The 17108-nt window shown below is 34.1% G+C and overlaps 1 protein-coding gene and 1 pseudogene across 1 annotated transcript; one reads left to right on the top strand and one right to left on the bottom strand.

The window, feature by feature from the left end:
- Positions 1-3: 3 nt before the first annotated feature.
- Positions 4-1738, top strand: LOC134246588 (E3 ubiquitin-protein ligase RNF103-like; annotated as a pseudogene).
- A 2642-nt stretch (positions 1739-4380) lies between these two features.
- On the bottom strand, positions 4381-14180 carry LOC134246600 (tetraspanin-33-like). Its single transcript, XM_062728983.1, has 7 exons — positions 14082-14180; positions 13171-13359; positions 12521-12715; positions 10713-10847; positions 9910-9963; positions 5321-5452; positions 4381-4909 (listed from the first exon to the last, which is right to left on the bottom strand). The coding sequence occupies exons 1-7, from the start codon at positions 14178-14180 to the stop codon at positions 4799-4801; spliced, it is 915 nt and encodes a 304-aa protein (XP_062584967.1). The 3' UTR covers positions 4381-4798.
- Between the last annotated feature and the right edge of the window lie 2928 nt (positions 14181-17108).

Genomic DNA, 17108 nt, shown 5'->3' with positions numbered 1-17108 from the left:
AAACTGTCCAGCATCAGTAATTGGATCAAAGACACAGTCAACCATAAAGTCCTTACCATTAAAGATCCCTTGGAACTAAACAAGAACTGGATCTCATATAAACCTTCAGAAGACCCTGAGATCCGTATCATTATGGTTTCAAGACAAAAGCAAGTTCCCCTTTTTTATTCAGCACTGAGTGTACGTTTTCCAGGACGAATTCGTTTCGGAGTAACGTCTCAGAGAAGTATTGATTAAAAGCAACGCTTGGAAGCTTCTTCCAGAAAGGGATCATTTAGCTTACTTCATTATAACCAAAGAAAAAGTGTTCAAATATGGGACCAGGCCTTCAGAATCAATTTCTTTTAAATCCATGGAAACATATTTAAAATGTTTATATCCAAGTCTTAACGATGTTTTTATTTTAACACTATTCATCTGTAATAGTCTCACTATTTTTGAGATCAGTTTAGTTCAAGGTTCATTTATCAAAAGGATTGTAATGTTACTGTTCTGTGCCATAAAGTATAATATCATACACATCCTTGTTTGGATGGGCCTTTTGACACTTCTTCCAGATTCCTTTTCTAGCTGATTTTATTCCCTATGGCCTTAAGCTGATCCGTTTATTGGGTGTTACCGACACCATGGCCTTGGTCAGGGCTGATTTTAAATTTTACTCTCGCCATCTGATCATTGTTGAAGTTTGGTTAGGGATGTACTTACTGGCTCTAGGAGTAGGGTTTTATAAGAAGAGTACAGAGGAAGACTCCAATCAAGACTGGAATTTTGCCCGCTTCAGAACTTTAGAACATTTGTTTTACCCCTTACATCCTCGAAGCCTGAGTCACCTGGATCGTAATGCATTTCTGGAGTGGAACCAACAAGAAATCCCATCTCTCTGGATGGCGGCTCACATGTCCTCTGATTACATTAAACGCCTTCCTACCTGGCCTTATACCAAAGTGGACCCAAATAATGTAACACCAGAACAAACTAATACATCACATCATTCAAACTACACCATTCTTGAACAAGACAATACACCAGCAGACAGACACACCAAAGAGAGAGATAATGTTACACACCTTGACAGCTCCTCTAATATTCAGAATTTAAGATCAGAGACCCTAACTCAGAATTATGATAGGAGCCTGAGGCCCTGCCTGACCCCGGGGGATTTCCTGGAGTGTAGCCAGTGTGTGGTCTGTCTGGAGGATTACGAGCCGGGGGTCCTGTTGTGTGGGCTGCCCTGTAAGCACAGCTTCCATCAGCGCTGTATCCTGACCTGGCTACAGAGGGATAACCACTACTGCCCCGTGTGTAGGTGGCCCTCTAACAAACAAATGCCCATCCATGTTCACTCAGAGTAAACTCCTAAAACATTATTACACCCACCCACATTTACTCAGAATTAACTCCTAAAACATTATTACACCAACCCACATTTACCCAGAATTTACTCCTTAAACATTATTACACCAACCCACATTTACCCAGAATTTACTCCTAAAACATTATTACACCAACCCACATTTACTCAGAATTTACTCCTAAATCACTACACCCATCAACATTCACTCAGTCCTAAAACATTGTTATAGTTCCTATGAAAACTTTTCACATCCATATTCCCTCCCCAAACAAGCATCTGCTTCCTACCAACCAAAGCTTTTATAAACGGCATCATTTCTAAAACAATCAACATTATTGATCACAGCTCTTTTCTTTGACTAATAAATGAAATATTATTTGAGAATTTTGACAATTTTCATGTTTACGTAAGTAAGTAATCATTAGCTTTTCAGAAATGAGAAATGTATGAATTTAACTTTAATTCATGCATGTATGTTTCTAAACTGGTTTTGATTGAAGGTTAATTTATCTATATTTACACCCTACCCTCAAAGGGGCTGGTAACATTCTATATTTGATTTTACGTAATCCCTTTTGTATATATACCTGGTGTACTAGTAGTGATAACATACATGTTAACCTATTGTGATGAAAAAGAGGGAGATTCAGACCTCAAAAGCGGTAGCATTGCGCGCGTGTTGTTTAACGCTTGGATTATCGATATCTTTCATGTAATATACATGTATATTATAAGCCTTAAATGAAATCAGGTACCTACACTAATCAATCTTAAATATCAACAGCAAGGAAGAAGACAGAAACACCTTAAGTTTGACATAAATTGTACAAATTCAAATATTTTTCATGCTCATCATTTTGCTTGGATTGGCTGCTTTACTTAGCCTTTTGAAGAGTGATCTTTGCTGAAATAGCCTAGAAGCAATAATTCTGAATGTTCATTCAGTTTTTAAACAAAACAAATGATGGCATGGTTTAATCTAGATCTAAAACAAGTTCGTATCTTTCGTTATATAAATCAGATTTCCTGCGATGATCGAAAACGAAAGTAGAGATGTGCACATGGCTTGGTCAATCGAGTGATTTCTAATGACTTTATTGATAAAGTTGTGAGCTTCTGTGCTTTTAAAGACGATGTCAAATGTTTTCATCTAATTCTTAAAAGCTATATCTCCTTTTTCATGGCAGGGATGTTGATTAATTTATCGTAACCAATGTAATCACTGGTAGTCTTATGATGTTGTCGTTGTCAAATCCGTGCTTGAAATCTATGTACAAAAAAAGCGTTTGTATGATTCCGAGTCAAATCACGCGATATCTAGCGAGATTTTATGAGAGTGGCTTCAAAAATGGATACCCAAGCGAACCAAAAATACTTTAGACGCAGCTTTTGTAGAAAAGCGGTAGATTTCTGAATTAAATCGGTAGGCGGGAGATGGAGTGAAAAAGCGGTAGACTCCCGCCTAAATCGGGAGAGTTAACATGTATGGTGATAATCATTAATGAAAATTAAATAGTCTGTTAAATATTTGTCATTAGATATTTAATATGGATACACATTAAAAATATTGGTTTTCCATGTTTTCATGTATATATTCATTTTATTATTTGAGGTTCACATTTAACTTCTTCATACTTCAAGAATTAAGTACATGTACTGAGTATCTTAGGTCACAGAAAAAAATTAAGCACAGCCTTTTCATCAAGTGAATTAAGACCTTTTTTCTTGTTTTTTTTTAAATATAATCAAGTGTTATCAATGGAGGGTGGGGGAGATTTATAGGAAATGTGTTTTTATTGTTTTGTTGATGAAACAACATGTATTATTATTATTATTAGAGTGTACTGTTAAAAATTATTATTAGCTATTTTAATAATCATCCACTCATATTGGGTGACTTCTTTGATTATACTAGTACTTGGTACTGCTAAATATTTGTTCATATTTTTTTTCTTCTGTGATTTTGTTTGTTTTATTTTTTCAAGTTAAATTATAAAAGTCTCCTGAATCTCCTAAAACAAGGGCAGAATGTATAAATTGTAAATTATTATGTATAAATTTATCTATTTTTACATTTAACATCCAAAAAATATGTGATAAAAAGTTATAATCTCAGAGAAGATGAGTTTTAGAGAATTATTGGTTGAATATTTGAGTTGCACCTTTTATTGATAAAATGGCATCTGATTTGTATTTAATAAAGATGTAAAATTTCCATCTATTTATATCGCTGATGCAGTGTTCACTTTAAATAGGTATATTAACTATATTTATAGTGCTGATACAATGTTACTGCATTATTTGAATATTTTAATTTTGAGGGGAAAAATGATTGTGATAATTTATTCTGCAAAGTTAATTTTAGAATCCCTGGAATCTATATTTAGATACCGGGAATGTCTTTTTATGAGAATGATATATGATTGTTCCTCATGTTCATAGTACTTCTTCCTCATAACAACAGAACAGGTGGATATCTGTATCATTCAATGGTTGTAATCCTTTGTTATTTTGCTGATTTTTGGCTATTTTGTTAACAGATTGCACAATCACAAAATAAATTTTGCAGTCAATCATATTTTTTTTATTTTTCATATTAAATGAACAATTAATGTATCTAAAACATGTAATAAAAATTATCTCTCATCCCCTCTATTTCTCTAAATTTTCAGGCACCCGCAATACCATCTTCGCTAGCCAAGGGTTTCTGATACGCTACTCTCCTCATAAACCCTTGGCATACGGTGCCATGAAAAGACCAGATTGTTTTCGTCACGTGATCTTGAATCTATCAGGTACGCACAGATTGCGTCATCGACAGAAATAAAGACGCATGTTTAAAAAAAAATAAATTAAAGTTTTTTCAAGAATAATTTAGAAGCAATAATTGAGTAATGTTTATTTATTACTTATAGTACAAATCGGAAGCTTCAATATAGATTCTTAATCACATATTTAGAAGATATTGGATGACACCATAGCTATTCATAGAATTACGTACATGTTATCTTACGGATCGTTTTTTTGATTCCGAGATTAAAGAGTCAAGAAGTATCCCGAACGCAAATATCGCCATTTACAAAAAAACAATTGATGATTGGTCGACAGGTGTGTACTGAAATCCAATCAGAAATCTGGAAAAAAATCCCGATTTTATGAACACCGTAGGCCAAGGGTTTATGAGGAGAGTAGCGTATTAGAAACCCTTGGCTAGCGAAGATGCCGCAATACACACTCCACACACACAACTGGTATGATACGTACATGTATACTACAGATTTATAATTTCAGGAATCCATTTTGTATGTACAAGTACCGTGTATATTGATAGACTGTATCGTTCACTGTAAAACATAATCACTTGGAATCCCAGAATCACTATTGTAATCTCGTATATCACAGTTCTCTATGCCCTTCAGACAAGACGTTCCCTCCTGTTGATGCTCAATGTCTGTCAAAAGCCGGGTTGTCTTGGTAACGACGCTGACGTCCCCACTTTGCTTTCTGGCTTTTAATTTGATCCCTCAATGTACGGGAAAGACACATAACAAACATCTAAATTACAGAGTAAAATGATAATCATTAATTTTTATAATGAGTAACTTTGTGCTTTACTGTATTTATATACTAGTATTAATTTATGTAATACGTAGGCACCTTGAACGGCAAAAATATGCGCACGTGAATGTTCGTGTACAAGTTACATTTATCAATAAAATATTGCTGTCACTAGATTCCCATCCTCACATTGCCTGAGATCCTGAGTCAGCATATTGCTGTGGGTCCAATGTGTTGATCAATCGTTACCTCTGGCATTGCAAGGATGATAGATTCCACTAGGAACTGAATTCATGTGTTCAAAAATGACAATTTTGTAGACTTTCATGCGTAAATTCTTCATATAATTTTAAACAGATGATAGACAATTTGTTTTTGAGTTCGGTCGACAAATACAACTTGATTTACCTGTGGCAGAAGTATTCCCAGCAGGATGCCCCCTAACACCATAGCATTGGTCTGAATCCACGTCCCCAAGGCCCTGACGCAGCCAGCCTTGTTAATGCGGCTTATAGAAGGACCGTCTGATATGATTTTATCCTAACAACGAAATATCAGAAGAAAAAAAAATAAATACTTGAGTGAAAACTCATTACCAATTGCAGTGTCAAAGTTTTCCTTGGTTAGAACAATCATTACGGAAGCCCATTAGTGCCAACCTGTATATATTAAGGAAAAGCGATATGTAAAAGTAAACCTCTATATATAAAGATACGGTGGTATATTTAGGGCACTCAATTATTTTTTTTTAAATACCAGAAAAAATTATCTTGTGAAAACGACATACTTATCTTGTGAAAACGAGATATTATCTTGTGAAAACGACTTATTATCTTGTGAAAACGAGATATTATCTTGTGAAAATGAGATATCATCTTGTGAAAACGACATAATTATCTTGTGAAAACGAGATATTATCTTGTGAAAACGACTTATTATCTTAAATTGTGAAAACGAGATATTATCTTGTGAAAACGAGATATTATCTAGTGAAAACGACATAATTATCTTGTAAAAACGAGATATTATCTTGTGAAAATGACTTATTACCTTCTGAAAACGAGAAATTATCTTGTGAAAACGACATATTATCTTGTGAAAACGAGATATTATCTTGTGAAAACGACATATTATCTTGTGAAAACGAGATATTACCTTGCGAAAACGACATATTATGTCGTTTTCACAAGATAATAAGTCGTTTTCACAAGATAATATCTCGTTTTCACAAGCTATAAACTCGTTTTAACAATATAAAATCTCGATTTAACAAGATAATATCTCGTTTTCACAAGATAATTATGTCACAAGATAATATCTCGTTTTCACAAGATAATATCTCGTTTTCATAATATCTCGTTTTCACAAGATAAATATCTCGTTTTCACAAGATAATTATCTCGTTTTCACAAGATAATATCTCGTTTTCACAAGATAATATCTCGTTTTCACAAGATAATATCTCGTTTTCACAAGATATTATCTCGTATTCACAAGATAATATCTCGTTTTCACAAGATAATATCTCGTTTTCACAAGATAATAAGTCGTTTTCACAAGATAATTACAAGATAATTATGTCGTTTTCACAAGATAATATCTCGTTTTCACAAGATAATATCTCGTTTTCACAATTTAAGATAATAAGTCGTTTTCACAAGATAATATCTCGTTTTCACAAGATAATATCTCGTTTTCACAAGATAATATCTCGTTTTCACAAGATAATATCTCGTTTTCACAAGATAATAAGTCGTTTTCACAAGATAATATCTCGTTTTCACAAGATAATTATGTCGTTTTCACAAGATAATTTTTTTCTGGTATTTAAAAAAAAAATAATTGCGTGTCCTAAATATACCAATTATCTTGTGAAAACGACATAATTATCTTGTGAAAACGAGATATTATCTTGTGAAAACGACTTATTATCTTGTGAAAACGAGATATTATCTTGTGAAAACGAGATATTATCTTGTGAAAACGAGATATTATCTTGTGAAAACGACATAATTATCTTGTGAAAACGAGATATTATATCTTGTGAAAACGACTTATTATCTTGTGAAAACGAGATATTATCTTGTGAAAACGAGATATTATCTTGTGAAAACGACATAATTATCTTGTGAAAACGAGATATTATCTTGTGAAAACGAGATATTATCTTGTGAAAACGAGATATTATCTTGTGAAAACGACATAATTATCTTGTGAAAATGAGATATTATCTTGTGAAAACGACTTATTATATTATGTCGTTTCACAAGATAATATCTCGTTTTCACAAGATAATATCTCGTTTTCACAAGATATTATCTCGTTTTCACAAGATAATTATGACGTTTTCACAAGATAATATCGTTTTCACAAGATAATAAGTCGTTTTCACAAGATAATATCTCGTTTTCGCAAGATAATATCTCGTTTTCACAAGATAACATCTCGTTTTCACAAGATAATATCTCGTTTTCACAAGATAATATCTCGTTTTCACAAGATATTATCTCGTTTTCACAAGATAATATCTCGTTTTCACAAGATATTATCTCGTTTTCACAAGATAATAAGTCGTTTTCACAAGATAATATCTCGTTTTCACAAGATAATCATCTCGTTTTCACAAGATAATTTTTTTCTAGCATTAAAAAAAATAATTGCGTGTCCTAAATATACCACCGTATAAAGAAAATGCGATATATATATATAAAGAAAACCTCGATATATATAAAGGAAATGCGATATATATAAAGAAAACCTCGATTTATATATAAAGGAAATTCGATATATATGAACAAAACCTCGATATATATAAAGGAAATGCGATATATAAAAACAAAACTTCGATATATATATAAAGAGAAAAATTTCCACTGCCTGACCTTTTTTAACATGTTTAATGACCTACATTACAACAAAGACTTCGCCAACATATGATAAGCAGCTCACGGTCCAATGTTTTCATTGCAATCAGTTGGTGTGGCTGTTTCAGGATGGTATTCAGCGTGTTGTGTTTTCTTCCTTTGTGTATCTTGATAATTATGACAATTAAATCTAAAGCTTAAACACTCTGTTCTTCTTACATTTCAGACGTGTTGGGCAGAATTACACCAATGAATGACTTTTCGGCTTAAAATGTATATTACATAACTAAATGTTGGGGGTCTTTTTCAATCGAAATATAATTCGGTGCAAAAATACAAGTGTGTTTTATCATTTTTTATAAGTTCTTTAACGTTTTACTATGTTTTTACAAGATGTAGATTTTCAAATCGATTTAATTTACGATGTGGGACAAAAATCCGCAGTTTAATTATGTAAGTGTGCATGCACTAACTCGTTTCTTTTGGTCTATCAATACTTTACTTTTTTCACATCAAAGGACCCTTAAATTATTACATAATTATACAGTAAAAGTACATGTCGCTTCCTTCCCTCATATTCAAATGAAGTGAAGACTTGATCTCTCCCCTCTCTCCCATTCCGATTCTTTTTTTTTTTTTTACAATCAATGGGCGTACTAGTAAATTATTTTTATAACGAATTTAAATAAATTTGAATTAGGGCATTAAAAAGTACTTGTTAAGACTCCACGTTTAACTTTACATTTTCATAAATTCTCGGTTGTGAAACCAAAGTTAGTAAGTTTGGTAAAAAATAAATAAAAAAAAAAGGTTGTAAAAAAAACGAAGTTGATCAAAATACATGTAAAGCCAATAAAACACAGAAAATACGATACATATGTTACATTAAAAGTTTAAATCTAAAATTTAAACTTATCTGTAACTATCTAGATAAGTTTAAACTTTAGATTGAAACTTTTAATGCAACACATATACTTAATCATGAATGCGTTTAATTAAATGCTCATCTTCTCAATTAAGTGCATTATTTTAAGTAATGTTACAATAATATTACAGTTCATTGATATATGCATGTACAAACAAATGAACACTATTAAATGGCAACATTTTTCCGATTCTGGGAAAGTTCGGAGTACTGTATAACCGATTTCCCCCTGCCAGGAGTTAATCTGTATATAATCTTGATGGACAGCTGGTGCTACAGGTCACGCAGTGGAAAATTTCCTCTTTATATATATCGCATTTCTCTTTATATATATCGAGGGTTTGTTTATATATATCGCTTTTCTCTTTATATATATCGAGGTTTTGTTTATATATATCACATTTCCTTTATATATATCCAGGTTTCGTTTATATATATCGCATTTCCTTTATATATATCCAGGTTTTGTTTATATATATCGCATTTTCTTTATATATATCCAGGTTTTGTTTATATATATTGTATTTCCTTTATATATCGAGGTTTGCTTTTATATATTGCATTTCCTTTATATATAGAGGTTGGCACCAATGGGCTTCCGTAAATCATCGGGAAAAAAATATGCATTTACAGTCGATAAATGTGAAGCGCCCAATCTTTGAGATTGAAGATATTTGTTATACCTTTAAAAATTTGTTCCTATACAAACCTATACAGAAAAAAGTCTAACATTTTTAATGTTTTGCTGAGCGGGCATAAAAAATCGATGTTGGACCGCTGAGTGAGATGTTGGACCGCTCGGAGAGATGTTGGACCGCTTACGTCACAGAATGGGCGGAGCTTAATCTCATTTTCATTCTTTGGTTTTCAACAGTGACAGATCTAATGTTACATTACGGAATATAGTACAAAATATATGTATGTCAAAAAATATAAATAAATTGAAAGGTATAACAAAACATTTATTGACAGAGTTCTCGGACAAAATGCATTTTGTCGACCCCCGAACCAAACTGTCTGCCTTTGGCCCAACGGCTTCAGGCAGACAATTTGGTTCTTGGGTCCGACAAAACGCATGTTGCCCTCGAACTCAGTCAATAAATGTATAATGTTTATTAAATTACTTTTCTTAACTTTGCCAGAACAATTATAATACACGTCATTGCAATTTCATATTGATAGGTAAATTAATACCTTATGATACTTACATTTTCACTTGCTTGCATCACTTTTCGACCACATAAGACGTTTATTTCCTCTCCCTGGGAAAATATACATGTATATACATTTGATTTAATAGTATATGGTTTTTACACGTACTTCTTGTAGTGAAGAAATGCATCCTAATTTAAAATATTAACTAATCTAATAATCACCTCCTTATCAAGCTTACAGAGGATATTCAATGTTTTGTAGTTGAATATGGAATTTATTTCACGAGTGGGACAGGATTTTTGATATTTTCACGAGTGAAAATATCGAAAGATCCTGTCTCACGATTGAAATAAATTCCATATTCAACTACAAAACATTGAATTTTCTGTTTATTACATTAAAAAAAAATTCTTTGATTTTTCCTTTGCCCCTGTCTTTTTGTAATACAGTCATAAGCATGACGTCATAGTTGAGCGGTTGAGATGTAGATAAGTGAGGTGAAAACACTGTAAACATGGATTTAGCAACATATATTAGGTAATTTTGACAGTTTTATTCGCTGTCAGAATGGATTATTTATTTCCATCTATCTTTAACTTATATTAGGTCAAGGAAGATTTTTTTTTACAAAAATCTTCGTTATGGGAAGAGAAATCGAGAGTTTTCCCGCACTTCTGATATTCGTCACACTGTGACAGGATATCATTTTGAAATCCTTTCACACTGTGACAGGATATCATTTTTATGCAATGAATAAATTACAGTATTTCACGGGTAAAAATGTAATAAATTCTTGTACTCGACTAAGTCTTAAAGCTCTCTCTCTCTTTCTTTCTTTCTCTCTCAGTTGAATTACCGGTTTCACTTTACAACATGACGCGGGTACTGAGCATGCCTCTGGACTTTGGTTGTGCTTCGTGCAATTGTAGTACGGGTTATTATTCCAGTCTTTATAACCTTCCTCACTGTCAGCTAAACCGCAGCACTGCAACTGTCAATAATAAAAAAATTCCGTCAGCCAAACCATAATATGATCAACATAACAAGAGATGTTTGTAAAAAAAACTTACCCCCTCCCCAAATATTTGGACTTTTTCTAAGTCCAAGGGGCTAAACGTTGTCAAAATAACTTGATCGTACCCAAAACATAAATTGATCTAGATATTCTTATGATAAATCTGTATACCAAAATTCATTTTAGTATGTGCAACCGCTGCAGAGGAAATTAGCGGAAACTGCACATAAATGGAATCTTTCCAAGTTAATGGGACCTAAGTTGACTCTGTCAAAAATTGGTCGATCGTACCCAAAACAAAACTTGATCCAGGTATTCCTATGATAAATCTGTATACCAAATTTCGTCTCAATATGTGCAAGGGTTTTGAAGAAAATGAATGGAAAATTGGTGGACCGACAAACAGACAGACCGACAGCAGCAATTAAGCACTATGCCCTCCAATCTTCGAGGGGGGGGGGGGGGGGGGGCATAAAAATCATAATTGTCAACTTAGCTGAAACACTACTGCAACTGACAATTAACATACAAAAAGAAACTAATGTTAAGCAAAGCACAGCGCCACGTACATAAGAATTCATGCTGTCAGCTAAACAGCAACACTCCAGCCTCGCATTTGTTACTCTCTGCCAGACTGCAATACTGTAATATCTACCTTTTCCAGTCAAACCACAGTTTCTTGAAGACGGGACACCCCTCAGCTCAATAGGGTTTTTAGAAAAACATGCCGTCGCGCTGACACACAATACGCAGTCACTATAACCCACAACTCACTATAGAAACATTGAATAACACGCTGTCGTGCTAACATGAGTTTGCACAACACGCTGTCACTTTTACACGGGTTCGCACTACACGCCGTTGCGCTAACACACAACTAACGACAGCGTGTTGTGTCAACTTTGTGTGATAGCGCGACAACGTGTTGTGCGAACTCGTGTTTGCATGACATTGTGTTGCCAGGTGTGTTGATTAGCGTGACATCGAGTTGCGCGAACTTGTGTTATAGCGTGACATATTGTTGTGTGAACTTGTGTTCGCGTGACAGCTTGTTGTACGAACTTGTCACAGTGTTATAGCGTGACAGCGTGTTGTCAGCGCGAAAGTGTGTTTTTCTAAAAGCGCTGTTGAACTTTAGCAAATGGACCTGAACGGACACAATAGGGTACATTTGTATCAGTGTGAAACTCATTTTTATTAATCTTTCTATGATGTCCGGATAGGGCCATTTGCAAAAGCTCAACAGCGCGTTCAGAAAAACACGACGTTGCGCTAACACACAGTACATGCTGTCACGCTAACACTAGAACACGCCGTCGCGTTAACACACAACACGCTGTCACGCTAACACGATTTCGCACAACACGCCATCGCACTAACACACAACGCACTGTCGCGCTAACACGAGTTTGCGCAACATGCCGACGTGCTAACAAAACTTGCGTCGATGTGTTGTGTGTTAGCGCCGGCGAGTTGCTTGAAAGACAGCGTGTTGTTACGCATATAAAAGTGCTCTTCAGCTTTAGTAAAAGGCCCTATCCGGACACAATAGGACACAGTTGTATCAGTATTCTACAAACACATTCTTTTTACTTTGTTTTAAGATTTTTTCACCTGTTGAATGAAACTTTTAATTTTATTTGTCTTACCGTTTTTTGTATGTTGTCAATTAAGCTGACCATATCATCATCGTCCACGACACCGTATTTGTTTATTGCATTTCTCAAGCTATCTTGAGGGAAAATTCCCAGTTGATGACGAGATTCGGGGACGTAATAAAACACAAAAATAAGGATCACAAGCACCAACTCTCCCAAAAAGATGAAACTCAATACGTAATTGTACTGGAAGAAGACGAAAAAAATATTATTTTCCTATGATGCAACTTTTAGAAAGATTAAAGAAAGTATAATTTAAAGTTGGAAAGTCCGATTTTTTTAACATCGTCGTCTAATTTTCAAATATCTGTCCTACATATTGAGAATATAGGTCATGTCTTTTGCTAGAAAATCAGATTATCAGGAGGGCCTTCTCAAAAAAATGTTTGGTTGCCCTCTCCCTATCGAACGGCTAAAAATAGCACGACTCATTACTTTTTTTCATCATCGGAAAGCAATATTTTTTCTTATTTGTACTTTGGAAAATACATTTTAAAAAAAAGCACTGCAATTGAATTTTCTGAGAAAAAATATTTTCTCACCTGTATACCCACCCAAAATTTTCAGACCCAGTCGGGAGAAGGCAAGCAATAATTTTTCAAGACTTGGCCTAATAATAGCTTTTTATCAAAATTTCTCACCGTTTTGAGAAAGCATGTGTTTTCTCTGAGAGCTCCCATACAGCCAAAGAAAGTTATGAACACGACTATAGCGCCGCCTGTACACATCAATGTGGACGGATCCAGGAAAAAATCGAACGCGTCCTTAACAACCTTCTTCTTCATGTAAAGGACGTAAGCCCCAATGGCTGTCATTGCAAGACCCGCAAGCTGAAAATAATCCATTGAAAGTATTCCATTTTTCGATCAGAGATTATACATACAGGTCCCCCGATAACGATCTACTTTCACAAAGGATGTAATATCAGAAATTCCATATAGGTTTCATATTTAGTTTTACATCTAGGCGATATCCAAATGTTTGAAAAGATTTTGACAATGAATTTCAAAAACTTGTAATCAAAGAAATAGAAAGAAAAAATGTGGCACATCAAAGTTCTAAAAGACATTGACTAGTATATACGAGTCGGAGGCTATTTTCGGCCGAATTTCTCTTTTGTTTGTTTTCATATATACATTTTAATGTTTTTGTGGAGAAAATTTTGTGAAGACCTTTTTTTCCATTAGAGCTAAAGTTGTTCACTTAAGCGTTTGCATTGGGAGAAAAATTTGGCATAGCTAAAAAAAAGCTGACAAAACCAGTGAACCTCTTCTCTAAGGAATGGATATGTAAACTTTATTATACAAAGTTCAAAGTTTAAAAGTACTAGTATATTAGCTAAGAAAAAAGTAAAATAAATAGAAGAGTTTTCGTCTTTATTTAAGGGGATATGTACATACACAGACATTGTTTACCTTACATATGTCCTATTATCTGTCAATGGATAAAACATTGAATTGATAAACTCAATATATCACACCTTTATAATTGCAAAAAGGGATCAAAGTTATTTCAAAATATTTACCTACCCATATTTCAAAATATCACTTACCCATATTAGAAAATTCTCAAAGAAAAGGAAATACTTCAACACTGGGTTAATGGCCGAGTAGTCCCTACGGCTTCGGAAGGTTCGTCTAAAAGATTCCATTACGAGAACCTAGACACCAGGAAGATATAACTGCCGTGTTGTGTAACTATCTATACTCTGAAAATACTCCATAAACTATCTAACACTCTATAAAAAAGAGTTCAGTCAAACTATGGTATCTATCTAACGCGGACGTTTGTAATCCAGGGAAGTGTTTGCTATTCAGCGATAAGAGACAAAATGTTATCGCGCGATTCCAAAGGTGTGGATCAATATTTTTTAAGGACCTTTATTTTAAAAAATCCGTTCTAAGGGCACACAACTCTACATACATAAAAAATATTACAAAATCTAAAAAATATTACGAACTCTTTAGCATACAATGTAAAGATGTTCTTAAACGAAAATGCAAAAGATGTTGGATAACAAACAAATCCACAGTAAAAGTTGACTTCGAGATTCCACGAGTTATAAAAGAATTACATACAGACGGACGGGCAGACTGAAATAGATATATCCTACTTCCAGTGAAAACGGGGCACAATAATTTTGGACATTGAGATCTTCAGCTTTTAATTTCGTATTTTAAATGTAGAAAAAAATCTATTCGTGTTTTCTTTTAGGGGCTGAGAAATAGTAAAAGGCAACATAGTCATTGAAAAGAAATTTGCAGCTTTCTTTTCTGGAAAAATTAGTAAATACAAAGTTTATAATTTATTACAAATTTAGTAATGATCCTCCGGTTAAAACACCCCCCCCCCCCCCCCGAAAAAAAAGAAGAAGAAACAAAAACAAAGCCGAATTTTGAAAATGTTTGCTGGTCATAGATTGTTTTGAGGTAGATCCTTGTGTTACACTTTCTTTCTAAACGCTATCTAAACATGCTAAAGAAGTCTGTAAAAAGGTTTTTACGATGAATTTTATACCACAACTCCCTGTGACCAAAAGAAGATCCCTATTGATTTGAAGGTCAAAATGCAAGGGTCATAATTCATACATTGAATTAGCGTCGGGAGCAAAGTGGGGAGAGGGGCTAATTGAAAGAGAGAAAGATTTCAAACCTACAAAAATACTTGAAAAGCAAAAAAAAAAAAAAAAAAAATGTGTCCACTGTCCAAACAAGAAAATCCTATTTCGTGGTGGTGGTAGGGGGTGGGGGGTGAATAGGATCGAACTTCTTTCAACACCAATTTCTTGGGCGCTAAAACCTACGCCCCAATTTTCAATGCCTATCTTTTGCACCCCCACCCCTCCGATTTCCGATGCCAATGCATTGTACATTTTCTAGATGATTATTTTTTAGCTTTCTTTAACTACACCTAATTTTAAGTCCTTATGACCTACATTTTCGCAGTGACAGGAGTACTGAGTCAACACGTTACCATTGGACCCCTGGCAAATTCATTCAACAGGTCAATAGTTCGTGGGTTGACTCAAGCGACGTCTTTAAAAATTATTTTCTAAAATTCTTAAGCTAATAAAGCACCCAGAAATGATCATGTGTAGATGAAATAAAACAGAGAAACTTTCAGTACATGCAACTGTATATCAGTAATTTAGATCTATTATATATCAAGAAATAAATTATTTCATGCATATATTATAAATTCATATCATATAAATTACGAGGGCTGTTCAATAAATAATGTCCTAAACTGTATGATATACAATACAGATATCATATGACATTAAACTTGACTTTCTCTCATTATTGATTCTTTACTGAATTTATAACAGTTTATGTGACCACTTTTCATCACATAGTTTCATCGTGAGAAGCTGGGAAACAATGGCTATTCGAGACACTGCATTATAAATGAATGGTTAAGAATCCGTAAACTAGAGTGAAAATAAAGGCTTCATTAAAGCTGCTGTAAAATTTGTTAAGAATCCCAAAGAAATATTCACTGAAATATGTGTCATTTACAGCAACCAACGCCTGTTTTATAGACAAAAGAGCAGGTGGATTTCAATGATAAACTAGATGCTGTCATGAGACAGTAATACCCGCACTAAGGTGTTTGCCTCTAAATACACGCTCCTACATATTGGGCGGCTTTCCAAAGAAATAGTCAAAATAATTCTATAATTTACATGTATTCATCAAATTGAGTATGAAATTCTCAGACCCTGTGACCTATAATCCAGAACCTCTTATATTTATTTTATACATGCTTAATTCATTACATACCAGTCTGAATTTTATTAATGATGTAAATTCATGCACGGATCTGTCGGGGGGATGGGGGGGGGGGGGGAGGGGTCAGGACCCCCCCCCTGGAATTTACAAGGTTAAAAAATGTATATACTAAAACAAGGAAAAAGTTACAATGGACCCCCCTTGGAAAATGCAGATCCCCCCCTGGTAAACACGAATATGTGTAAAATAGGTATGAAAAGTTAAACATTTGCGGCAATAGAAGTCACCACTACCCCACCCCATCCCCCACGATATAGGTTTTTGACGTTTGGGTGAGATTTACTTTAGGTTTTTTTTTTTTGATTGTCAATTTCTGGGATAGGATTTTTTTTTTGACTGAGGTGGACCCCCCCCTCCCCCCACCCGGAAAAAATTTCTGGATCCGCGTCTGAAATTAGATTTTGATATATGTTTTGCTCATAATAGGACCTTTTTAAATTTACTACCAACCCCCCCCCCCCCACCCTCGACACCACAATCACACAGCACATACTTTTTGGAATAGGCTAGATGGAAAAGGTTTGTTAAAATTTAATATCGTTTGTTATGAATTAATTTAAAATTTGTTCTTGTACTATACATGTGAACATGTAAATTTCTTCATCACATCACGTTGCGTCACCCATTATCATATTTATAGATTAAACACCATTTGGCACACCTCGGCCGATACCCACTTCATCTGATAAGGTGATGGAATCGACGAAGGTTCGCCAAAATGGCATATGGCTGCAGTCTGGTGTGCATTGGATTAATATTCATTTTGTGTTATACCGGTAATTGGATTT

Source organism: Saccostrea cucullata, unplaced genomic scaffold (assembly GCF_032062105.1).
Source record: "Saccostrea cucullata isolate Sc308-1 unplaced genomic scaffold, CSIRO_AGI_Scuc_v1 ctg13658, whole genome shotgun sequence".
Classification (NCBI taxonomy): Eukaryota; Metazoa; Mollusca; class Bivalvia; order Ostreida; family Ostreidae; genus Saccostrea; species Saccostrea cuccullata.
This window is presented reverse-complemented; position numbering and strand designations above follow the sequence as displayed.

Bases quoted from the DNA above. Each gene is read 5' to 3' on its own strand.
- LOC134246600 (XM_062728983.1), bottom strand. From the start codon at position 14,180: ATGGAATCTTTTAGACGAACCTTCCGAAGCCGTAGGGACTACTCGGCC. The intron at 9,964-10,712 runs GTAATTCAACTG...ATATTTTCCCAG, and splicing joins CATGTTGTAAAGTGAAACCG to GGAGAGGAAATAAACGTCTT. The intron at 5,453-9,909 runs GTAAGTATCATA...TTTCGTTGTTAG, and splicing joins TGATGCAAGCAAGTGAAAAT to GATAAAATCATATCAGACGG.